The following is a 26,745-nucleotide window of genomic DNA, read 5'->3' as shown; positions in this document are numbered from 1 at the left end:
ATTAACATTAAAACATTAAATTTGTATTTACTCAAAACTACCATAATGACTACCTAACAACACAATTAATTCCAAAAAGATGAATTCTTCTATATACAAAATTTAAAGAATAAGAACAAAATTAAAATATTACTTTCACACGCCTTATGATAAATCTTTTATAAATAGTCTTAGCTTAACATAAATTTATTGACAGAGTGTTTAAGTAGCCTACTCTAAAAAAACTTGGGATATAAAAAGCCTATTTAAGACTCATTACTCTTTTCATCCAGATAAGTATTGGTGACAGAAAGTCATCACTTTGCATGTATTTTCACTTAACAAACTACTTTATCATTTATTTTTTAAACGGAGGATAAATTTCCTTTAACATTTATTTTTAAATGTCTATCACATAACAAATAGGTACAAAACATTACCATTATTTGAAAATGCACATTCTTAAAAATTTCATTTATACATCAGTCTCATTTTAAACAGAAGAGGTTGAGATCAGGTATTTGACTTAATTCAGATTTCTAAAAGTTACTTAAAATAAAAACAAAAAGTGACCTCTTACGTTAGCCCAATTGTAATAAAAGTAAAATTCACTCAAAAAGCTGTATAAGCCCCACTTTTACAATTATAAAAGATTTCATGTTAGGTTCAAATAAAATCGCATAAATGGAATTTAAAAAAATTAATTAAAGATCTACTTTATTTTATAAAACAAGAATACTATTCATTCAAAATTTCAAATGTCAGAAACACGTTGTATTTTTGTATTATAATAGGCCACAAACACTTGTACATAAAAAAATTAAAATAATTGATAGAAATATTAAACTGACAAAATTACAATAGCCATAAGCCACTATTTCCATCCCCCTTTTCTATTTCACCACCAGCCTTAAATACTTTCATGATGGTTTCTTTTGGTAACTTTAAATAGTAGCTCAGAATTTAATTTTTTTTTTTGCCACAACCTGGTTTTAGTGTCAAGTTTTAGTCCACAATATACTAGAGAAGGGAAAATTCATGACGAAGATCGGTTAGTCAACACAATATTGTCTGTTAGCTATTAAAAAATATACTCTAAAACATTTTCATACAATTATCGAAGATAAAATGAATAGTTGGGATTCCGTGGTATAACTCTTAATTCTTACAAATATTTTTATTTTATTCAGTTTATTCTATCATCAATACCTGGGGACCAAGCCTTGCTTGGTTGTGGTTAATAAAACTGAATTGGCTTTAATAGTCTAAATAATATTATAAACAGAGACATTTAATGAAAAAAAAAAAAAACAGAAACTAGCCTGAAAACATTTTTTAATCGCTGAAATAATAACAACTTTAAAGTGAAAAAAAAAAAAACGGTAAACAAAAAAGGTAAACATAAATTGAATTATTTTACTATAAGTTAAAGAGCTACTCGTACAGCATTTTTCTCCCCTCTAGTTATTAAAACCCATTGTTTATTTTTCACGCTCACCGATGACAGTAGATAAAAATATAAAATAAACAAAATCATATTACTTTTGAAATGGCTCTCTTTAATTTTCATCATGCAACCCAATATCAAAAAATAACAAAAAAAAACTCTTTGATTTGACCTAATTGAAATATAGTAGAACTCCAACAATCTGAATCGCTTACAGAAAGAATTTTAAAAACCTGAAACTACAGTATAAAGAGTTATTATTGGAGAAGGTAAAGCTGTGGTCGCAGAAAAATCCTGAACATGACCAACAGTAGTATGGACATCATTGTCATCTCCCATGGTCACGAAAACATCATCATCATCTTCTGTGATAGCAACAAAATCCTGAAAGTCTCCCAGGGTGGTGTGGACATCATCATTGTCTCCTGCGATCACAGAAACATCATCATCATCTTCCATGATCGCTGCAAAACCTTGAATATCTCCCTCAGTCGTATAGAGATCATCATTGTCTCCGCAATTTTATCGTGAAATCATCACAGACGTTTTCTTCAATAGCAATAATTGAAATGGATAAAAGAAAGGACTTCTCTGCAAATAACAGACATGAAGGATATAATGAGCCTAGATATTGGTTCATGATGCGCACTATACTGTAGCAATGGCCTAGTTGTTGGTTGTTGATGTGCACTGAAGTAAAGGATATGCAGATGATTGCCCACAAGATGACTAGCAATGGCCACGCTGGGTGTCTGAAGGGGGAAGCAAAGGTGTTCTCTACAGATGACAGACATGAAGGATGTGTTACAAGCCTAGATGTTGGTTGATGATGTGCACTGAAGTAAAGGATATGCAGATGATTGCCCACAAGATGACTAGCAATGGCCACGCTGGGTGTCTGAAGGGGGAAGCGAAGGTGTTCTCTACAGATGACAGACATGAAGGATGTGTTACAAGCCTAGATGTTGGTTGATGATGTGCACTGAAGTAAAGGATATGCAGATGATTGCCCACAAGATGACTAGCAATGGCCACGCTGGGTGTCTGAAGGGGGAAGCGAAGGTGTTCTCTACAGATGACAGACATGAAGGATGTGTTACGAGTCTAGATGTTGGTTGATGATGTGCACTGAAGTAAAGGATATGCAGATGATTGCCCACAAGATGACTAGCAATGGCCACGCTGGGTGTCTGAAGGGGGAAGCAAAGGTGTTCTCTACAGATGACAGACATGAAGGATGTGTTACAAGCCTAGATGTTGGTTGATGATGTGCACTGAAGTAAAGGATATGCAGATGATTGCCCACAAGATGACTAGCAATGGCCACGCTGGGTGTCTGAAGGGGGAAGCGAAGGTGTTCTCTACAGATGACAGACATGAAGGATGTGTTACGAGCCTAGATGTTGTTTGATAATGTGCACTGAAGAAAAGGATATGCAGATGATTGCCCACAAGATGACTAGCAATGGCCACGCTGGGTGTCTGAAGGGGGAAGCGAAGGTGTTCTCTACAGATGACAGTTCTCTTGGAACACTACGTCGGGAAGACATAACAAGTGTGGCTGGGATAACATACTGGATACCAACTCCAGCATAAGCACCAGTTATTCCAACCTGAGGAGAAGTAAAAGAATCTCAGTAATCTAATTAATGTCCAAAACATGTTAAATAAACAGTTACTGAATAATGTCTTAAAATAAAAGCCGTCAAAGTTGAATTTTATTCATCAAAACCAAAAGCATAGAGTGAAACTTATATTAAACTTATATTAACTTATATAAATTCTTTTAGTCTTTTAAACTTTCTATTGTTAACATTAACCCATTGGAGACTTGGTATTGAGTTAGACCTTTAGAATCCAATAAAAAATTACTAATTACATTATTTCAGTAAAAAATCATAAACATTTGTTTTTTTTACTTAAATAGATAAAAGTTGCATGTAAATTAATCTAAATTAAATTTCCTATTGTAATAAACATGTTTAAAGTAAAAATAATAATAATAATAATTTTAAAAAATCTTACAAACAAATAAAAAATGTTTAAAACCTTTTTCAAAAACAACGTCAAAAAATGTAGTATAAATCATTTAATAATAGTTATTTGTGCAACTAGTGAGCAATTGCACTTTGCACTCGAGTTGAACATTATTTTTTTCCTACAGTTACCATAAAAAAAAATAAATTGGTAAAGAAACGTGACATATTTTTACACAGAAGTGAACTTTTAATATGACATTTAATGATACAACAGTACAACAGCTGACCAGCTGATTTACAGCCAGTGCTGCCAACGTATTTCGCGCGCATACGACTTTGTCTGCATGTAACGCGCTCACTATTTCGTGCCTTCACGTTGCAAATCTGGAGTGAGTGAGACAAAGTAATTAGAGTGAGACAATGATAACATTGACCACTTTGCTTTCTCAAATCAGTGAGAGAACATGTACATTGTTAGGTAACTGTAGGAAAAACTATTTCTTGCTTTTATTCCTTTCTTTTATTTAATTCCCTACATAAAAGTTTTTAATTTATAATTACATCTACAATAGTCTATGATTTACAGCTATTTATGTAAAACACTGCCTAACCTCTCATCACCATTGTTGTTGTCCGATAGGCCTACGCCGCCCGATTCGCTGTCACTATCACTGTCATTTTCCCACAAAAGTCTGTCAATCTACTCAATCTCACTCGACAATATGCGATAGAATTAGTTTGTATGCCCCCCATTTATAAAACATAATAATAAACCCGTAGGCCTAACTAAGTTATAATGACCTATCACCACTGAAAGTATGAACACAAACAATCACAAACGTCTGAACATCAAGAACGTAAAGAATCACAAAACATCTGTTGCACAATATTAAAAACCGTACAAATGAAAATAATATCCATTGTCAATGTCTAATATTACAGAGAGAATAATAAAACTATTATATTATAAAACTGTAGACTTAACAAATGTAACAAATAAAACACGACAGATGTTACATAGTATAATACCTTTGATTCCATATACATACAGTAAAACAACTTTTAAAGACGTAATATTTGTACACTTTTTGTTACTTGTTTCCTACTTATTACTTTTAGTTTATTACTTATACCACTTATTATTATAAGTATATTATTTTTAATACTTTTAACTCTTTAGAAATATTTCAATACATACATATTAGTAACTACGCAACAATTAATTATTTTAAAAATCAATAATAATGCTATGTCATCATCACCGAAGGGTTCCGTGATAAGGTTTCTGGGAATATTCAGCCGATCACGGAACCATTCCGAGATAAGTCTCCAGTGAGTTAAGGCCCAAATAATATCCCCCCTTCAATTTATATAACCAATTTCAATATCAAGGCAATCCAACCGCAATACGCATTTACATATATAAATTCAAACACACTTACTATACACAGTTACATTGAGGATGGAAGTGAAAAGAAGAAGTAAAATTGTTTTGACCATATGAGAAGAAACTGGTTCCAGTTACAACAATTGCATAATGAAGCAATTAAATACTCTAAGTAAGTTCAAACTAAATATTTATATATTTTAACAAAACATCATCTACAAACATAGCTTAAAAAAGGTAACATATCTTAAAAGAAAAGATTTATAATAAGTAAAGTCTCACTAAGTGACAAAAAGTGACTTAAAAATAAATTTTTAATGTTAAAAATTTGGATGTTTGGACAGACTGACTTTAAATTCAATATGTGTAACTATTGAGTTTCAATTGAAGTCACTTATTCATTCAACTAGGCGAATTACACGTCCTTCAGCACATGATAAACAAATTAGAGGCTTATCGTAATACATGGAACCTTAACGTTAATTTACAGAAATCTAAAATTATGATATTCACGAATGGTGAAAAGATTAAAAAAGAGGACAAGTGGTGGTACAAGAGTAAAAGATTGAAATAGTAAATCAGTACAAATATTTAGGAACCAATTTGACAAGCTCGCTATCATGGACCTCGCAATCCAAAGATAAATGTAAAATCTGTAAATTTGCTTAAAATTCAATTTGGGACAGGCTGATAATAAATAAAAATGTGCCAATATCTTCCAATACTATTTGCTTTGAGCCGATAGTTAAGGCTATAATTTTTTACTGGGCGCAAGTGTGGGGTTATTATAAATAGTTATCTTGTCGAGTCCGTACTATTGTAATACTTCTAATTATGTACTACTAGCAGAGTACCCATCCTTCGTATGGGGTTGAGGTATAAGTTGTGCCTTGCTTTTAAAATACGATTAAGTACCAAAAAGACACTTTCGCGCCTTGTGGTGAAAACTACTATTTCCATACTTTAAGAAAAAATATTCATTATATAGTAAGAGTGTTATCTTTGCCTAATAATAGATTACCTAGACTATTAGCAAAACATTGTTCAGTATAAGTGTATAACGGCTAAATAGTAGAATAAGATATTTTATTTAGCATAGTGACGAAAGTTGTCCTGAAAAGCTGGTGTACCAGAGAAACGCTTAATAAAGACATTTTTATTTATTTATTTATAAACAGATGATTGAAAAGCACATATTTCGGTGCATAAATTGGTTATATAAATTGAAGGGGTAGATATTATGAGTGTAATAGAATATTATCAAGATCTAAACGGGAAGAATTGGCATGTCTTTAAAAACTACCATGGGGAAGCCTGGAAGTATAGATGGGAACGTATAAGTGAGAAAACGTCTAAATTTGTAGTAAATCAAACTAAAATAAAATCTTGAAACTCATTTACTTTTTATCTGATATCCTTAATTATGTAATATGTTTTGTTGTCTCTGTCTGTTAAAAGTACTAAAATTGTGTTTAATTATTCTTTTATTTATTGTATAGGAACATTTTAATTTCTTTTTGTGCTGAATGTTGTTAAATATTCATACTTTATTTTGGAAGGCAAAACTTGTGACATTCAAAGGGACAGTTATTATCAACCATTTTGTATTAAGTGTTATGTTTTTGCATGTACATATTTACCTTATTTTTCAATAAAGCACTTTTTCATTTCATTTCATTTTATTCATTCAACTTGGGTGTCCGTAAGTGCTATGAGAGCTGAGCGTAGCCTACAAGCTTGAGACACCGAGCCAAGCTGTTAAGATTGCAGGGCGCGTCTGGTAAGAACGGGCATTCAACAAATTCTAGCTTTTGTCATGATTGCAGATGACGAAAATAATCGGGGAAGACCATGATGATGTTTACACAATTGTTTGTGACAGATTAACTTATTACAGTATGTAACATTACGTAAAATTCATGATATGAAAAGCTTTACTCAGGCTCAGCTCAACCAAAAATCACAGGCTCGCATAACTCTAGTATCCTTTCTTCGAGTATTTTTATTATCAGCAATGTGCACAACATAATAAAACTGAAATCAGCAAATCTTAAAAAATAGTTAATACCTTTTCAATAATACTTTTTTTAGATTTTTTATTTGTATGTGTAGTATGTTGTAGCTCATGGGCATGTTTCACATTTTTTTTATTGAACGGTTTCAGCTTTGATCTTGTTACTATCTAGTGTAAATAATAAAATCAACAATTACCGGTATTCTCCCAATGAAAAACGTTATCTAGGTTTTAAATTGACCTCATTTGGGATCGTACCAGCTACCAGCAACCCTCAGGCATGGATTGGCTTTGAGTTTCAATTCTTCCTGTGAGTCTTCAACGAACTGAGGTCTTGTGTCAAGGTAGACTCTGTCCTGATCAACTAATATAGATAATCTAATACAAATCACAAAACTATACAAATAAACAAATTTTTAAAGTAAAACTTTTAAAGATATGTATTGGTTAAATATGTATGGTTGGATATGTATTGGTAAAGTGAAAGTCGGAGTTCACTAGCAGTATAAAAAAAATACATTACCAAAAACTGCAGGTTTGGGAGGAACACGGCCAACAAAACAGGAGGTACGACAGCAGCCAGTGGGAGGATAACTAGCCTCAGTAGCTTGGATCTGCTGGGTGACACCACTGACTGAAATGTCATATCACTTGTAATCTAAACTTAACAAATCATGTCAAACCATATAATTTCAAGCAAGGTATGTTCTGTGTCAAGCTTACAAAACGTATATGGCAATGGTGGTGGGTAAACTGATCTCCTGTTGAATCCAAGAATAACAGTTACAATGTAAAAAGAAAATTAAATAACTCAACTTAAATGGAACACGATTGTCTGAAGCAAACCAGTTGTTTCAAATGTAGCAACAGCAAACAAATCTGTTAATCCTTAAATCTTCATATGGTTTTAAGGTAATCCATAAAGATTGTCAATTAATCCATACTTTAATTCTATGGTTGAATCTAGCATCAACTTATGGTAAAATATGTAAGATATGAACAAACTTTGACATGTTATGCAGCATGTCAAAATAAACTAAAAAATGTAATGTATCATGTGTCCTATCTTATTCCGTTTTCGGTCTTTCTGTCTGTATGTGATTTTTACAAAAACATGCATAACTCCTTTGAATTGTTTGAGCTACAGCGTTGAAATCCTGTAAAAATGTTCATCTTATTGACCACTATGTTTATGCAAAATATGAACAAAAACTCTTAAATCATTTAAAAATGGCGGCTTAAAAAATATTTGATACCAAATTCCATAAAACCGTTAATTTTATAAAATATTTGCAAGAGATGTAAAATCTAATAAATTTTATACAGATTATAACAATATTTTGAAAGCTTAGTTTAGACAAATACTTTAATATTTTTCAATGAAATGGCGACCATACAAAGTAGATATTTTAAGCCAAGTATGGATGGAGATGAGTGTAAGATGAGTGGCGCGATCTTATAGTTTTGTTAGTGACTAAGGCCGACATTCCTTAGACATGTAGTATATTTGAAGATTTTATGTATTCAATATTATATTTGTAAAACAGCGTTTCTTGTAGGAAACCAGATTTGTATAAAATGTAAATGTGTGTTAGTGTGTGTGTACATCACGCCACGTCTGTGACGTCATATCAGGTGATTTTTAATAAATTCCCATTGGCTGCCGCGACCACGCTATACCCGTGTATCTAACCACTACGTCAGTCCGTTCTAGTCCTGCAACCGTACACCTTTATCCCGGTCCGTGCAGCCCGTGGTATTAACTAATTATGTAGTTTTTATTCTCACTAGTCCTGTCTCCTGTCAAGTTAAGACGTCGTCACACTGGCGACGTCACACTGGCGACGAGGAAGTTACAGTGATAACAATGGCGTTATTAAGAACCTAATTATTCGTGTGTGCGGTGTAACTGTTCGACCGTATTTTTATAAGTATTAGGGTTAATGTCCGATTACGACAACCCAGTGTTAATTTTATCTCGTGTCTTCTTTGAACAAGATACAATGTCTGGAATCATCGTCGGAATCGGAGACTTTGACGAGAGTGAAGAATCTTGGACCTCGTACGTTGAAAGGTTTGAGTTATTTGTCGAGTGTAACGGGATTAGTGATGCCAAAAAGTTAGTACTTTATTGACAGTAGTCGGGAAGAAAACGTACAATCTGTTACGCGATTTGTGCACGCCCGATAAACCAAACGCGAAATCTTTTGAAGATATAGTGAAGTTAATTCAGGATCATTTACATCCTAAACCATCATTCATCGCGGAACGTTACAATTTTAGTAAACGCAACCAATTAGAGGGGGAAGGAGTTGCCGAATACGTCGCAAATTTGAAGAAGATGTCCACGCACTGCGAGTTCGGCGCATCGTTGAACGACTTTCTTCGAGATCGTCTAGTTAGTGGAATAAGAAGTGACACTATCAAACAGAAACCGTTATCAGAGTCCAGTTTAACGTTTGCTCAAGCTGTGAAAATCGTCTCATCAGCGGAAGCGGCGGAGAAGAATGCAGCGGCACAACGACGACGAGATTCAGGGAGCAGCGGCGGCGGCCAGCAGCACAATCAAACGTCAAAATCAGCACCTCGACCTCAAAACAAATCAGTGCAGTGTTTCTGTTGTGGTGGCTTCGGTCACATGAGAAATGAGTGTAGATTATTGGGTGTTGTGGTATGTCATTTTTGTGGAAAAAAGAATCATTTAGCTAAAGTGTGCAGATCAAAGCTGTTAGGTAAGTAAAACAAAAATTATACTTTTAAGAATGATAAGAACAATTTTAAAACTGAAAGGACTAATGGACAGTTTAGTAAAAACAACAAAATCCATAACTTTGTTTCTGACAGGAAATCTCAGATAAATTCTAATGATAGTTGTGATGAGTATGTTGACGATATTTCTACACTATTTCAAATTGAGGACGAAATTGAGGTAGATAGGCCTAATAATAGTAATGTCAACGTTAAGGTAGCTCCACTTAAAATTGATGCTATTGTAGAAGGTAAAAAAGTCACGTTTGAAGTTGACACTGGAGCTAGTGTCAGTGTTTGTAGTGAGGATTTTTACAACAAAAATCTGTCATTTTGTAAATTACATCCTAATGATCTATCCTTAAGTTCGTATGCTAACGAACCTATTGTCCCTATTGGTAAAATAAAAGTGAATGTTAGTTACCAGGATTTCAAGGATAACCTAGATCTGTATGTGATTAAAAAAGGCGCACATCCATTAATGAGGCGTAATTGGCTTCAAGTATTAGGGGTAAATATATCGTTCAAAACCAATTTGTTGAGTGACAAAAATTTTAAGTTGTTATCACACAATGAGCAGTTTGACAAAATGGTAGTTGAGTTGGAAAAAGAGTTTCCAAAAGTTTTCAGTGACAAGTTAGGTCAATATAAGGGAGATCCTGTAGAGCTCAAGTTAAAAGAGAATGCTACTCCTAAGTATTTCAAACCTAGACCGATACATTTTTCGTTGAAAAGTAAAGTAGAGGCAGAGTTAGAAAGATTACAAACTGAGGAAGTTTTAGTACCTGTAAGTAGCTCATCTAGGGGGACGCCTATCGTCCCAGTTTTAAAGAAAAGTGGGGAAATTAGAATCTGTGGGGATTTTAAAGTAACTTTAAATCCATTCCTAGAAGTGGAAAAATATCCTCTACCTAGAATCGAGGAGCTTTTTGCTAATTTACAAGGTGGACAAACCTTTAGTAAAATTGATCTCAGCCAAGCTTACATGCAACTTAAATTAAATGACGAGTCAAAGAAATGATGCACTATCAGTACTTATAAAGGGCTATTTTCCTATCAGAGAATGCCATATGGCATCTCATCAGCTCCTGGCATTTTTCAAAAGGTCATTGAACAGACACTCCAAGGGTTGGAAGGTGTGGCAGTATTCTTGGATGATATTTTGATTACAGCTAAAGATACTAACACTCATTTGAGTAGCTTTTGGGAAGTTCTTACACGGCTAAATGATAAGGGGTTTACCATCAAAAAGAGTAAATGCAAGTTCTTTTCAGACAAATTAGAGTATTTGGGATTTTGTATCGACAAGGAAGGTCTCCACACCTCCCAAGCCAAGGTTGAAGCAATAGTAAAAGCACCTGTACCTAAGAACGTAACTGAAGTAAAAGCTTTTATTGGTTTAGTAAACTACTACGGAAAATTCATTCCTAACATGCCTACCATTCTGAGTCCTGTATATAATTTGCTTAAGAAAGATGGTCCATTTAATTTCAATGCTGAATGTATGCAATCTTTCAACAAGGTTAAAGAATTATTGACAAATGCCCCTACTCTTGCTCATTATGACTCAAGTTTGCCTGTAATATTAGCAACTGGCGCAAGTTCAACAGGGCTAGGTTGTGTGTTAAGTATCAAAACAAGTGAAGGAGTAGAGAAACCTGTTGCATATTTTTCACGTACTTTGTCACCCACTGAAGTTAAGTATAGTCAGGTAGAAAAAGAAGCTCTGGCCATTGTTTTCGGTGTTAAAAAGTGTAACCAGTACTTGTATGGTAGAAGGTTTACCTTATGTACAGATCATAAACCATTAATAAGTATTTTTGGCCCTAAGAAGGGGTTGCCAGTTTTTGCAGCTAGTAGGCTACAAAGATACGCTTTGTTTTTGTCAGGCTACATTTTTGACATCAAATATGTTAAGTGAGCAAGTCATTGTAACGCAGACGCTCTGTCACGATTACCAATACAAGTCCCACATCCGATTGAAAGTAATGATTTCCAATGGCAAGGCACATATTTAAATTGTATTTTTGAAAGCTCAGTGCCACTAACCTTTGAACACGTTAAAGTCAAAACGCAAAAAGACCCTATTTTACACAAAGTGTGTAGCTATGTCCTGCATGGTTGGCCTAGTTTTTTGCCGGAAGAGAGAGGTGATATGTTACCTTATTTCCAAAGGAAGGAAGAATTGACTGTAGAGATGGGCATTTTAATGTGGGGGTAGAAAGTTGTGGTTCCTAATTCTATGAGGGATTATGTTTTAAAAGAGTTACATTGTAGTCATATGGGAATCGTAAAAATGAAGTCAGTGGCAAGGTCGTATATTTGGTGGCCAAATATAGACCAAAACATAGAAGCCTTAGCAAACAGCTGTTCTTCCTGCCTTATGGAACGTTATAACCCAACTAAAAGTTTCTTGCATAATTGGCACTATCCATCTAAGCCTTGGGAAAGATTACATCTGGACTATTTTGGACCAATAAGAGGCAAAATGTTTTTAATTGTAGTAGATGCTCATACTAAGTGGCTGGAGGCTTTTGAAGTAGGTTCCACCTCAGCCAAACAACCAATTGTACATTTAAGAGATTTGTTTGCTAGATTTGGTTTGCCAGTAACTTGTCACAGTGAGGTCCACCATTCACATCACTTGAGTTTAAACAATTCCTAAAGTCAAATGGAGTAATACAAACATTCTCACCTCCCTATCATGCCCAATCAAACGGCCAAGCCGAGAACTCAGTAAGATATGCTAAAACTAAGCTTAAATGTGCACTAAATGATAACACTGATTTTAATGTTGCTCTAAGTCGTATATTGTTTGACTATAGAAACTCCGTGCATGCTGTTACCAATGAGACTCCAGCTATGCTGATGTTTAAACATCCCCTAAGGACCAGGTTAGATTTGCTAAAACCTAACTTACCAAGTCATGTTGAGTGTAAACAAAACAAACAAAGAGAGTATTTTGGTGGCAGTAAAACCTGAGTTCTGTACCCAAATCAGTCTGTATTAATTAGAGACTATGGGTAGAATTATTAATGGGTTAGAATTATTAATGGGTAGAAGGTACTATACATAAAAGATTGAGTAATGTTTTGTATGAAGTTAGGCTAAGTTCAGGTGTTGTTTGGAAGAGACATATTGATCAATTGGTAGGTTTGAGGGTAGGATGACAGGAATGCGCATCCTGAAACAGTATGTGAGCCGGCAGTGGTACCATCAGCTGATCCCCCCAAAACTCCGTTACAGCAATCCCACTCCCAGTCTAAAAATAGACACAGCGTAACCAACCGATCACCTGATCGTAGTACTCCTGCTACACGTCATACTTCCTTCCCCTCCTCACCTAGCACTCCCATTGCCCGTTCTCCACAACAGTCGCCCATTGTACATCCCCAAACACCTGTTACTACAACAGCACGTAGATATCCCAGTAGAATAATAAAACCAGTAGAACGCCTTGATTTGTAAAAATTGAATGTCTGATTTTTTAAGTTTGTTTTTGAAATTAATAGTTTTGTTTTACATGTTCTAACGTTTTTGCTGAGATGTATATAAAAATTACACGGGAGGGATGTAGTATATTTGATGATTTTATGTATTCAATATTATATCTGTAAAACAGCGTTTCTTGTAGGAAACCAGATTTGTATAAAATGTAAATGTGTGTTAGTGTGTGTGTACAGGTCGGCCAAAGTTTCTGTGCGCAAACAGATCTGGTTGAGTCTAGGCGAGGGGGTTGGCGGGGGTACTTTTGTGAAAACATTTGTGTCTTGCTACTCACTCACCACTACCCCCAGCACTGCCAATAGCCGGTGCCCGTTTGTTTTAGTTCGGCTAGTAGCGACCCGTCCACGCGCACAGAAGTTTTGGCCGAGCTGTACATCACGCCACGTCTGTGACGTCATATCAGGTGATTTTTAATAAATTCCCATTGGCTGCCGCGACCACGCTATACCCGTCTATCTAACCACTACGTCAGTCCGACCTAGTCCTGCAACCGTACACCTTTATCTCGGTCCGTGCAGCCCGTGGTATTAACCAATTATGTAGTTTTTTATTCTCACTAGTCCCGTCTCCTGTCAAGTTAAGATGTCGTCACACTGGCGACGTCACAAGACACAGCTGTTAATTAATAGCCCATACACCTAATGGCAACTAAGGGACCTACAGTTTATAGTGAAATCTGAACCACATTTTTGTCTTGGTACTAGTGATGGTCAAAACCAGAAATTTTGAATCTCAAAAACAAAACCGAAACTTAAAAATCAAAATCTAAATCTCGAATCTCAAAACCTCAGCCCAAGGTTACAAAAAGTACAGGTAGGGCCTAATATTAAATGTTAATTATGTAATCAAAACTAAAAGAAAACGTCTCCTGGCCGTAACATAACATAAATATGTGACTGATAATCTTAAAACCCAATACAACATAATTTTGTATTAACAACCAATAATAATAAAAATTAAAATCCTAACACCAACATAAACATGAATATTAGATTAATTAGAACATTTAGTGGTCAATATTTCTTTGTGTTTAGTAAGTATTGATATGAAACTGAATCGTACGTCGTTCCAGTTATAGTATTTAAGATTGACATAAGTTCTTACAATAATTTAAGATGCATTTTGAAGTTCAGAATACAATTTACGTGTTTCATTATTTTTAACTAGCAACAGTGCTCGTTGTGGTTAAATACAACGGTCTCCAGTAAATGGTTATGAAATCCATACACACTTTACTCTCTAATATTAATTAATGGTACAGATTAAGCACATAACATTAGAATCACACACTTAACATAAGGAACACACTTTAAACACAAATGCAAATTGTTAAAAACAATATTTGATCAAAGAAAAATCAATTAGATAACAATATAACAATAAGCTGTTGAATTACTAACATATGTTTCGTATGATTAGATTATGCATACTGGTAAACCAATTATTGTCGTCTATAAAAATTATTGGTTTTTCTTTTCCGAGTCGGGTTAGCTTTTCTACCTGACCGATTATCATAATTTTGGCCTTAAACTAAAGGTATGGATGTACCACAGATTTGCCATCAAGCATCGGCATTCATTTGACGTATATTTTGAGTTGAACACAAACTGCCTACCTGTACATTTCTTATGTGAGTTAAATTCGTTTTTTGTTTTAGTTCGTTTGGCTCTTCTACCCGCCTGATTTTCATAATTTTGGTTTTAAAATTAAGCTATGCAAGCACATATTTGTCATCAAGCATCATCATTAATGTATCTAATATATTACTCGACAAAAGAATTTAATTTTTTTTTTTTTCACTTCAATTAAAGATGTATTCCAGCAGTTCTAATTACATTACCCTATATGTTTTGGTCTAAAAACCTTTAGTTAAATACCAGCTTTTATTTGAGCTATTGAAAATTAAGATTGGACTACCTTAAGGACGCTGCTGAATCACGAATCAACTACTTATCTGCAATCAATGATACGTAACTCTATTTTTATTTCAGTTATTTTATATGTCTTGGTCATAAAATACTTCAAAGGCTTTCACTTGAGATATTGATAGTTTAAATCAGTTAACTTCAAGATACTGTATCGCTCAATCAGAAAATATAAATTTGATTATATCTTGGATATGGAATTTAGTTTTAGATATATTTACTTAATTCTAATTACGTTATTCTATTTGTTTTGACCTATGTACCGATTTACGCGTTTTTACAACAAATCAATATGAGTAAACACGAACAGATAGTCAGCTGATCGGAACAATAGGCAAAGCACCCACAATGCACTACGAGGAGAGGGGGTAAAATTGGCCAGCTATGGATAGTTCTCGTCTCTCAGTCGTTGTCGTTTCCTCCTACCCGTCCCACGTGTATTAGTTAAGCTATCGAAAATCGATCGTGCAAATTAAATTCAATCCGCGGTGTTTGTCCCAGCAATCATTATTTTCATCAATCCTATATTCCGCCTATATTCCGTAGGGATATATTTGCCGCGCGTGGTGCAAATAAAATCAGTTTTTGAACAAGAAAGTGTTGTAACGTAACTTTACCGGCAAACACAGACCGCCATTGAAAATTCACGTTCGTTGTCCAAATCTTTCAATCGCGTCTTTTGGAAAAAAGCTCAGCTAATTCCGTATTCCCCTCCCACACCTTAGTGTTTGTGTCTTTGTAGGACGTCCGAAATTGTAAGTAGTTAATGTTATTTATTGTTATATTTATAGTTTTCAGTGAGTCGCACATGTGTAGAATTTTCCTGTTATAGTTTGTTACATCCTGTTATATTAGTCGAGTAAATATAGGCACTTGAGATAGAACAAATTCCAACAAATGGTTTTTCGACGGTTTTTGGTACTAATAGGTGTAGAAGGTACCAGGAAAAATGTCTACCAAAATCGGACAACCGGAAGTGGGGTTTTTCCAAAATGGCCGCTGGAGGCCCTCAAATCTACAAATTCGTCGATTCATAGTTCCAGGATTGGCCGATTTCCACGAAAATTGGCAAACACATGTAGAACTATATTTCCAACCTTAAATATGAAAACTAGGCAGACAAAGTAACCCAAAGATGAATTTTCAGGGTATTATGTGCTAAAAAAATAAGATTTTTTACCTAAAATATATGTTTTTCTAATATTTTGTACAAAGTTTGTTATAATTTCAAATTAATTTTTTCATCATTAGATTCAACACAAAAAACCTAACAATTTAGTATATTGAATCTTTGTTCTGCTTCAATTTGTTACAGAGATATTGAAAGTAATAACTTTAGTATGTTTTCTTGCCAAGATAGCTCAATGTTAATCTTATGGAGAATAAGCATAAATATTAATATTATTTTTCATTAAACCTATATAGATAAGACTTTTTTTCTGCTTCATATTATCTGTTTTAATATTTTTTTACAAAAAATTCCTTTTTTGGCAGTTACCAATGCAGCAAACCTACGTATTCGGTTCCTCAGTTTTAATCATAAAGAGAATAAGCAAAAATCAATTTCTTATTAGTCCGAGAAGTATAGGTCCCTAGAATAACCTTAAAAACAATACAAGAAAACGTTTTATGGTTTTATGTTGTAGTTTTGGGTGTGCAGAGTCGGATTTTCCCAACATTGGACAAATTTTGAAAAAAAGATACCATAACCATTTTCTATGCACAATTTTCTAAATATTGACTTGGGACCAACATCGATATTTATTGGGTGGTCAGTACTTCATTTCGATGGGAAACGTATTTTGGCCGCCATTTTGGATCCACCTTAATGGATATAATTTGTTGTTGTTGTAACGACAGTGTTGTGACACATTATTACTATATATACTAGATTTTCACACATATTCCATTGCCGAAATCCGTTTTTAAATACATTTTTTTGTTTTAAACGTTTTGTACTTTGAAATTTTTTTTACGATTATTTTCCTTAGCCTATCTTCAGTTAGTATTCATTCTTAAATAATTAATGATGTAAGGGCTTTCATTTGAGCTATTGATCATTAAAATTGAACGAGTTAGAGACGAGATACCAATCCCAACAAAATATTAAATTTAACTTTTTATAAATCAGTTTTTATTAAATGATTTATATCTCGGGTTCTTAATACGTCACCAAGTTCTTTCTGCTCTCAAATTACTCAGTAGAGAATTAGGTTTTTTATTTTATTAGTCACTAAATAATATCTGACTAATTAATAAAAAATGAGTCATGCACCCTAATTTCATATTAAATTATTTGCATTTAAAATTTGTCTTTAGTTAAGTACATATATCCCCAATTCTAATAACTCCCAATAAATAATCCATAACTACTGTAAAAGTCAATACTTTGATGAATCTTTTAAGATTATAAAGAGTATTGGGAGTTATTTTTCGATTTGGGGGTATATGTCTTAAACTTAAGACAAATCTCGGGAAAAAATTATTTTTAAATAAGACAGACCCATATTAAATTTGTCACATTTTATTTAGTGATTAAAAAAATTAACCCAAACATTTACTGAGTAATATGAAACCAAAAAGAACTTGGTGGCGTATTAAGAACCCGAGATATAAATATTTTAATAAAAATTTATTTCTAAAAAGTGAAATTTCATATTTTGTTGGCGTTCGTAACTAGTCTCTAACTCGTCAGATTTTAATGATCAATAGCTCAAATGAAATCCCTTACATTACTAAATGTTTAAGGCTAGAACGAACTGCAAGCGTTAATATGTACTGGAGATATAAGAAAAAATGTTCAAAATACGAAACGTCCTTAAGAAATGTATGCAGGAGAATTTTCGTTTGAATATATCTTTAAAACGAAAAAAAGATATTTAAAAACTCATTTTGGCAATGGAATGGGCGTGAAAATCTAGTTTAAAATAATGTGTCACAACATTGCCATTACATTAAACAAATTATTTATATAAAATATGGCCGATACAAGATGACGGCCAAAAACACGTTCCCTATTGAAATGACACTAACATTACATTTAAAAAATATTTATATCCGATAGGGGGATCCAAAATGATGGCCGAAAACATTTTCCCTATCGAAATGAAGAAATTACCACCCAATAAATATCGGTGGTGGTCTGAAGTCAATATCAATGAAAATGCATGTGGATTTTATTTTTAATTTTTCCAATGTTGAGAAAATCCGTCATATTAAATCTTGATTCTAGGGGTTTTCCAGTAGACCGATATTTGGGAATTTTTACTATGTTACTCTGCATACCCAACACTACAACAAAAAACCATAAAACGTTTTCTTGCAATTTTTAAGGTTCTATACATCTTGGACTAATAAAAAAATTGATTTTTGCTTATTTTCTTTATGATTAAAACTGAGGAACCGAATACGTAGGTTTGCTGCAATGGTAACTGCCAAAAAAGGAATTTTTAGTAAAAAAAAATATTAAAACAGATAATATGAAGCAGAAAAAAAGTCTTATCTATATAGGTTTAATGAAAAATAATATTAATATTTATGCTTATTCTCCATAAGATTAACATTGAGTTATCTCGGCAAGAAAACATACTAAAGTTATTACTTTCAATATCTCTGTAACAAATTGAAGCAGAACAAAGATTTAATATACTAAATTGTTAGGTTTTTTGTGTTAAATCTAATGGTGAAAAAATAAATTTGAAATTATAACAAACTTTGTACAAAATATTAGAAAAACATATATTTGAGGTAAAAAATCTTATTTTATAGCACATAATACCCTGATAATTCATCTTTGGGTTACTTGTCTTCCTAGTTTTCATATTTAAGATTGGAAATATAGTTCTACATGTGTTTGCCAATTTTCGTGGAAATCGGCCAATCCTGGAACTATGAATCGACGAATTTGCAGTCATCTTGTAGATTTGAGGGCCTTGCGGCGGCCATCTTGGAAAAACCCAAATTCCGGTTGTCCGATTTTGGTAGACTTTTTTCCTGGTACTTTCTACACCTATTAATTACTAGCAAAAACCGTCGAAAAACCATTTGTTGGAATTTGTTCTATCTTAGAGGCTTTTTTGGGCTAAATCGCCTTGTCTAATATTAGCACATGTTTTCAGGTTCAAGTCCTCATTAGTATTTTTAATATCCATTTCTAGTATATCAATCTGTTTTGTCTAGTAAACTGTGATATTCTCATTATATCGGACTAATTAAATTGTATAGGATTTTGTATTTATATTTAATGTAACTTGTAAATTATTCTATTGATACAAATTCACAACAGAGTCATTGTTTAATTCTGCTGCGATATTAAATCAGAGATTATTTAAGAGTGCCACAGTCATTATTTTATTTGGTGAAAATCAAATAATATTGAAAGTGGAGGTAGGCAGCTGGTTCGGCTAGATACGGAGGCGTTAATTGGGGTAGTGTGTGTTTTGCAATAGATGAGCCGCCAAAGTACCTTTTAGCCATAAAATACTAAGCAATCTTTTAGCACATATTACTGCGATTAAACAGAACACTGTTTAATCAGGTTGGACTACGAGACTCGAACTTTGTTTTTTAATTCGTTGGCCAACGAAAGGATTTGCTGGTACTGGTCATCTCAAATTTTAAAGTAAATATCACACCTCATTTGACATATTCGGGATCAGTGTGTAACCGCGCCACATACTTCCCTTTCGATGGGTTCATTCACCATTTTTTAATTAAAGGTTATAATTGATTGTTGCACTCGAAGCCGGGTTTCAGCTATTATTATATCATTGTGAATAAATTACAGACACACAAATATTCGCTAAGTAGTCATTAAAAAAACAAATATTAAAGTGTAAACGTTTTACTAATTCTGCAAAATAAATTGAATTGTTATATATTTCCATAGTTATCAGTATCCTGGGTATTTCTTTTAGCATTAACAGTCATTCAATAGAAATTTGGTAATATGTAGTGAGTAAAAAGGGCCACTGCAAAAGATTCACATTTGAAGTGCAACACTAGGTTTAGTGTGGCAGTGTAGAGAGTAAATTCAGTGTACTTTAAGATTTATTTCAGTCTGGAAGAACTTCAAACAGTATCAGGGACGTCCCATAAGGACTTCTGGGGATAATTTTATTCTACAGGGCCCACTAAAATATTATTTAACATCAAACTTCCACTGCCAAACGCTCTGTTGTTTATATTATTCACAGTTCTTCCAACCCAGGGGCAACCAAAATTTGTAAAGATTAAATTGTCAGAGAGTTATTGAGGTGATAGCAAGGAGAGTAAAAACATATATTTAAATACATATTTAAATATATAAATTTAGAAGGCAAAGAAGTGTTTCATTTTTCTTTACACCTAAGAACCTTCAGTGAAATGCCAGCTTCCATTTGATTTATTGATTATTAAGATAGACGTACCTAAAGCACACAGCTAAATCACGAACAACACAAATTGTTAAAAAAATTGAGTTATTTATGATTGATTTATAGTCAAACGATCTTGCTTGCAACCTCAACAGTAACTGTCGACTTTGACGGATTTCACCTAGAAAATCTTTAAAAAAACGTTTATAATTATTTGCAAATCCACACAAATTAAGCTTTCCAATGACCTTTTAACACGTTCGCGGCGGCACGTCAAATGGCGGGCATATCCCCAGTGCGGCGCGCCCTCAGCGTCGAACAAACCCGATTGCCGCGTGTGATTGGCTTTCCAATTTCGGTCTGACAAATAGCAAATAACGTGCGAGGATGTCCTGCTTTACAACGAGAGTCGACGTAGTTCGCTAAACACCTACAGATAGCAGCACTGCTTGGAACGTAGCCGGTCCCATTGGAATTATATTGCCAAATGGAGGGATAAAGACGGGACTAAAAGTCGATTTTGAGATTGCCAGATGGGGATTTTACGGGGAAATTTACTACCAACCTACACCACAAAAAATTCCGCATACTATTGAGCAGTGCTGTGCGAGGTTTCAAGTTTCTAGCTCTAATCCTGGCTTAAAAATAAATCATTTTGTACTGCTATGCAGCTTGGGAGCGATCGCACCCACCAGGATGGCATTAGGGTTCCGTATGGGAGCGATCGCTCCCATGCCGCCGCGAACGTGTTAATTAATAAAATCGGTTCAGTAAAACTGTAGATTTATTTGTACAAAGTTTAACAACAACATCCTTAATTCAGTATTTTCTCACCACTATAAATTGGGAGGTTGCTTAACGTTTTTGCAAATAACTTTGAAACGGTGAGGAAATCGACCAAAGTGGAAGATGATATTCTGAAAGAGAATAAAATTTCCTACAAATTACTGTTATGTATTTCTTGAAAATACTCAGTAAAGGCAGCCTAAAGTTGGCTACAAATATAAACTTGGAAATATAAACTTGGAAAAAAATGAGTTTTAAATGTATATTATTGTTTATTTTTATTTTTTCACCTCAAATATCTAATAAAATCAAACTCTCATAATTATTTGCAAATCTACACAAATTAGACTTTCCAATGACCCTTTAAGTAACAAAATCGGTCAGGTAGAAGTCTAGATTTAATTGTACAAAGTTTAACAAAAATATATCTAATTCAGTATTTTCTCACCACTATAAATTTGGAGATCACTTAGCTCCAATAACTTAGCCAATAACTTTTAAACGGAGGAAAAATCTACCAATCAAAAATCAAAGTGGATGTGATATTCTGAAAGAGAATAAAATTTACTACAAATAATTACTATGTATTTCTTGTTAATACTTAATAAAGGCAGCCAAAAGCTGGCTACAAATAGAATCTTAAAAACAGAAACTTAAAAAAAGCAGTTTTTAATGTATTTTTGTTATTTTTACTTTTTTAACAAAAAAATTTAATAAAATCACAATTTTATAATTGTTTGCATATCTACATGAGTTAGGCTTTTCAATGAGCCATTAATTAACCAAATCGGTCCAGTAGAAGTCTAGATTTAGTTGTACAAAGTTAAAAAAAATCCCAAACTCAATATTTTCTCATTACTATAAATTCGGAGGTTGCTTAGCTTTTTTGCAAATAACTTTGAAACGGTGATCTGAAAATTTCCTACAAATTGATACCATGCACTTCTTGGAAATACTCAAAAAGGCAGCCAAAAGTCGCACCCAAATAAAAAGTGTGAAAACACAGTTTTCAATGTATTTCTTATGGAAAACATGTTTTTTTTTTATTTTCACCATAAATCATAATAAAAACAAACTTTCATAGTTATTTGCAAATCTACACGACTTAAGCTTTCCAAAGACCCCTTAATTAATAAAATCGGTCCAGTAGAACTCTAGATTTAGTTGTACAAAGATTTTTAAAACTGAATTATTGAGCGGAGCGAGCGAAGCGAGCGAAGCTCTTTGGGATCAACTTCAATGCAACAAATAGAGAAACATCACTCAATAACGGCTGAACGCATTTCAGCCAAACTTAACACAATTACTTAGACTAATAGTGAGATGGTTTTTAAACAAACAATTTTCAATTAGATAATGCTAATGCAATTTAAAACGAACTTAAAATTTCCAATTTTTAACATTAGGCTTATGGGACTAAAGTAGCCATATGACAGTTTTTTGTTTACAAGAAAAATGTAAACAAGAGAATCATAAGGTATTTCTGAACTTTCTAGACTTTTCTTTTAAACGTTTTTAAATCATTCCTATGATCTTAATAAACAAGAAAATACCGTTAAAACATTTTTTAAGGCGCGGAATTCACTACAAATTGCGAAAATGGACGGAGCTACTTTTTCAATGCGCGGAGCATATCGCAGTGACTACTTACTCTTGGGCACCTATTTGTGTTGCCAGCTGATTAGAAACAGTCAATGTTAGAAATAAGGATTTAATAAGCGATATATCGAACCGCATCGAAATCGATATTTAATCCGATAATACCTCACAGGTTATATTATGTTGAATTACATCGACGATACAGTAAGTTATTACACTTATTAATAAAACGCAGATTGAACACTGATCTAATTTAGGCATGTGGGGAAGGTAGGTCGGGGTTTATGAGTATTCGTGACTACATTAAGTGTTTTGAAGTAAGGTTAGATTAGGAAGGTAAAGTGTAGGTTAAAAGTAGGTGATCGGTTTATTTATTTGTGTTGCACCATATTATTTTTTTATTTTTTGGAATAGTTGGTTAAACGGGGAAACGATTTCAAAAATGCTTGCATATTATGGTCTTAACAAACCATCTACAGTATTCTAGCATTGACTTTATATAAAGTCAATGATACTAGCAAATTACTACATACAGACCAAAAGAAAAGAACATTTGGATTTGGACCTTTGACCATAGCAAAACTAACATATAATTTATGAAATGTGAAAAGTTGTATATCATTAAATACTATTCTGTAATAGCCAATTAATAATCGTTTGGCAAATCCTCATTTTAATGGCTTGGCTAAAAATGGAATCTGCATTTTGTGAAACAGTAATTTGGTAACAATTCAGTAATTTCAAATGTTGATAACAGTAGCCTATCCTAAATACTGCTATTTGATTGCCAAGCCACGACAATACATACATACGTACATACGATAGACTATACATACGTCCAGTTACAACCGTAATAAGTAAATAATTAATTACCTGGGCTTAATAGAAGTACACTTTTAACCACGGTATGGATAATTGTCTAGGGCTGTCCAATGGTTTTATTAAGGCCAGTATTAAAATGCCGTCTCTAAATCGTCCCAATAATGGTAGAAGACCTACATTCCAGTTACATTACAATCATATCCTCCATCAAGAATACTTGGTATTAACAATCATAAACTATTTCCAGCAAAGAAAGCTGAGTTTAACCGATTGCAATGGTTGAAATGAAGACCAATGTTTATGTTGCACAGTTGAATTTAAATGTCAAATTTCCCCTCCTGATGTTATACTTTAATACTCGTTTTTTAAATAGTTACTGTTTTTTTTTATACTCAAATACTTTAACCGATTGTAAGGGTGAAAAATGAAGTCCAATTTTTTTTTTGTAAGCTACAGTTTAATTTGAATGTTAAATTTCCTTTCCCTTTTTTATACTTGAATGCACTTTTTGGATGTTAATATCAGATTCCAACTACTGTAATATTTTTCTGGTCAAAACTACCATAATGCACTTCCGGATAGGTATCTGAATAACAAGATGTAGTTAAAACAAATTTGAATTATTAAAATTTGTATCAATAAAACAAGCATTAGTATATCTATTGACTTTTTTACATATATTTACTTATACAAATATCAAATCAAGTTTGTTCCGCTCAACTGGCTTTCACCTCTCTGAAAGCAACCCTAGTATATAGAATGGTGATATTTTTGCTCTATTGCTACCAGCTTGTGAGGAAACAGTGTTAAAAACAATAATAATGACACAAAAAAGACAGTAGTTTCAAAAATAAAATTTAAAAAATCTTCAATTTTGAAACTTTTGAATCTCAAAACTCGGTGATCAAATATCAAAACTGAAACTTTTCCAAAGTTTTGATGGTTTTGAGATTTGAGATTTGGTTTTGACACATCACTACTTGGTACATACAAATTGGTCTAATTATCAGGATAGTACTGCGGATAGTCGTAGTACTCACTCGTGCAGACGTTAATCCACACCAGGGAGTATCGCATCCACAGTGCATGCCTTTAACTATCCACAATTTGTGACCTCCTAGTAGATGGATATTATAATAAGAATAACGAAGAATAACTGAGAAATTAATTCTTCTTCTTACCATACCTACACACCATTTCAACAATGTTAAATTGATAACACTACTTTTTAACATTGTTTAAATTGAGATAACTGAAGGTATGGCAATAAGAAAAATGTTTTTCTCAGTTATTCTTTGTCCACAATAAGCTTGTAATCTGCATGCAATTTACTAGATTTTACATCATCTCCAGCAAGTATTTTGTAAAATTAAAGTATAATGAACTATAAGGGAGTATGTTATCAAGATCAGCATGTATGTTAGATATACCTGCAAGTTGTTGCGCAGTGTAACCGAGATGACAGGGAAGCTGGCAGTGAGGGTGAAAACTGGGAACAGGATGAGGAAGTAGTCAGCAATCTGCAACTCCTCAGAGTCTCCGGGTTGTGGAACAAAGTTGAGGGTGAACAAATCATTGATATGGGGGAACGCAAACACAGCTGGAACATTGCATCAATAGTTTTAAATTATCAAATTAAAATAAAAACTCTTGTGGACAAATAAAATACTTAATAAGCATTTAAACTCTGGTAGAGTAGCCTTGTCTAACCCTCCCTACGTACAGTAGAGTAATGAAATTCTGTGTTATTTCCTAGTGGTATGGTTATGCACTATAGTGGTTCATTCTGAAGATAAGTCCAGACTTTAGGCATCTGTACTTGACTGTACTAGCCTATCTGATTCTTTTAGCCTGCTAAGAAATTCTAGCATAAACTGTGTAAAATTATTACTCCTATATATGTTTACATTTTCATGGGGTTTATCATGAAATAAAACACTTCTGAATGTTAATAAAATAATTGTGAAAAAACTAATACATTTATCAAAAGTTGATAAAGTAAAAAATTGTTGAAAATACTGTTTTTAAATTACTAAAGCCTTTACATATATATTATGTAAGTTTATGGACTATTTAATGTAAAAAAACACAAACCATCTGAATTACATCTATTTTTTACGTTTGACTGGGACTTCAAATAATGCCTTTTTTACCCTTAAAGATATAAATTATGTAAAATGATTACAATTATATAACTTTACATTATATATAGTAATATTATTCTTTTTAGGTGTCTTCGGTATTAGTATCCTACAATAAAAATGTGTTGCTGCAAACAATTCAAATCCCAAATCAGTTTATTCCAGTAAACATACAAAAGTAATTGCCTTTTACAAACATAAATTCGAACAAACTCCAACACATGTGTGATATAGAAATAAGATCTTTACATGGCATGGTAACAAGTTCACATTAGACCTAGGTTAGTTCTTGGTATTTTACAGTACAGAAAATGGATTTTCAAGATGCCGTTAATTACAGAAAACTGTAATTAATAAAAGTGCAAACTAAAACACTAAACTAAACTAAAACACTGACCATCCAAGCATACACAACATTGACAATAAAAATAATATTTAAAATACTGAAAATAAATAGGTACTCCAACAAGCACAACCAACAAAAATATGAAAATAATTTTTAACTGTTTCCTGTTATTACAAACGCATGTTGAGCACCTGACCTAACCTACCTGGAACGGCGAGTGTGAGGTAGAACATGAGCACCAGTAAGTAGTCTGCGGCTAGATTGCGATGTAGATTCTCCTTGTTCCTGATGGGAGAGAGGAGTGAGGGTAAGGAGTGATGACACATGAAGGCGTACACACATGAGCTGAGGAGAGAGGGGAACCCCGACACAACTGCAGGGTGAGGGGAGGAGTGGGGGACTGACGGGTCTAGCAGACGAGACACTGTCAGGTAGATCATCACAGTGAACGCTGCAACAGGGAGAATAACTATGACAGAATGGTCAGTGGAATAGGCTTTACACGAGATTACAAAAAGTTACAACCAGACAATGAGGAGAAATAGGTTTTTTATTCAAAATTTAATCAGCAAAGTAAGCAAACTATATTATGAGGTTGGATTTTGTTTTTGATAGGAAGAACAGACTTATGTTTACAGTGCCTCAGCCTTCTCAATAGGAAACATGTTTACAAATTTGCACAATATTTAAATATTTCTCGACCACTGATAA

The 26,745-nt window shown here is 33.4% G+C and overlaps 1 protein-coding gene across 1 annotated transcript in view; it reads right to left on the bottom strand.

Moving 5' to 3' along the window:
* Positions 1-1,297: 1,297 nt before the first annotated feature.
* LOC129004798 (transmembrane protein 104 homolog) overlaps positions 1,298-26,745 on the bottom strand; it is a 70,194-nt gene continuing 44,746 nt past the window's right edge. The window contains exons 9-12 of the mRNA XM_054433442.1: positions 26,240-26,485; positions 24,978-25,147; positions 7,330-7,440; positions 1,298-3,039 (exon numbers count right to left, since the gene is read on the bottom strand). Coding sequence (XP_054289417.1) covers positions 2,815-3,039; positions 7,330-7,440; positions 24,978-25,147; positions 26,240-26,485 — 752 coding nt within the window. The 3' untranslated portion in view covers positions 1,298-2,814. The remainder of the gene's footprint in view (positions 3,040-7,329; positions 7,441-24,977; positions 25,148-26,239; positions 26,486-26,745) is intronic.

This window comes from Macrosteles quadrilineatus, unplaced genomic scaffold (assembly GCF_028750875.1).
Source record: "Macrosteles quadrilineatus isolate MER2022 unplaced genomic scaffold, UCM_ALF_1.0 Scaffold_1__1_contigs__length_201487025, whole genome shotgun sequence".
Lineage (NCBI taxonomy): Eukaryota > Metazoa > Arthropoda > Insecta > Hemiptera > Cicadellidae > Macrosteles > Macrosteles quadrilineatus.
Note: the sequence above shows the minus strand (reverse complement) of the source record. Positions and strands in the feature narration are given on the sequence as shown.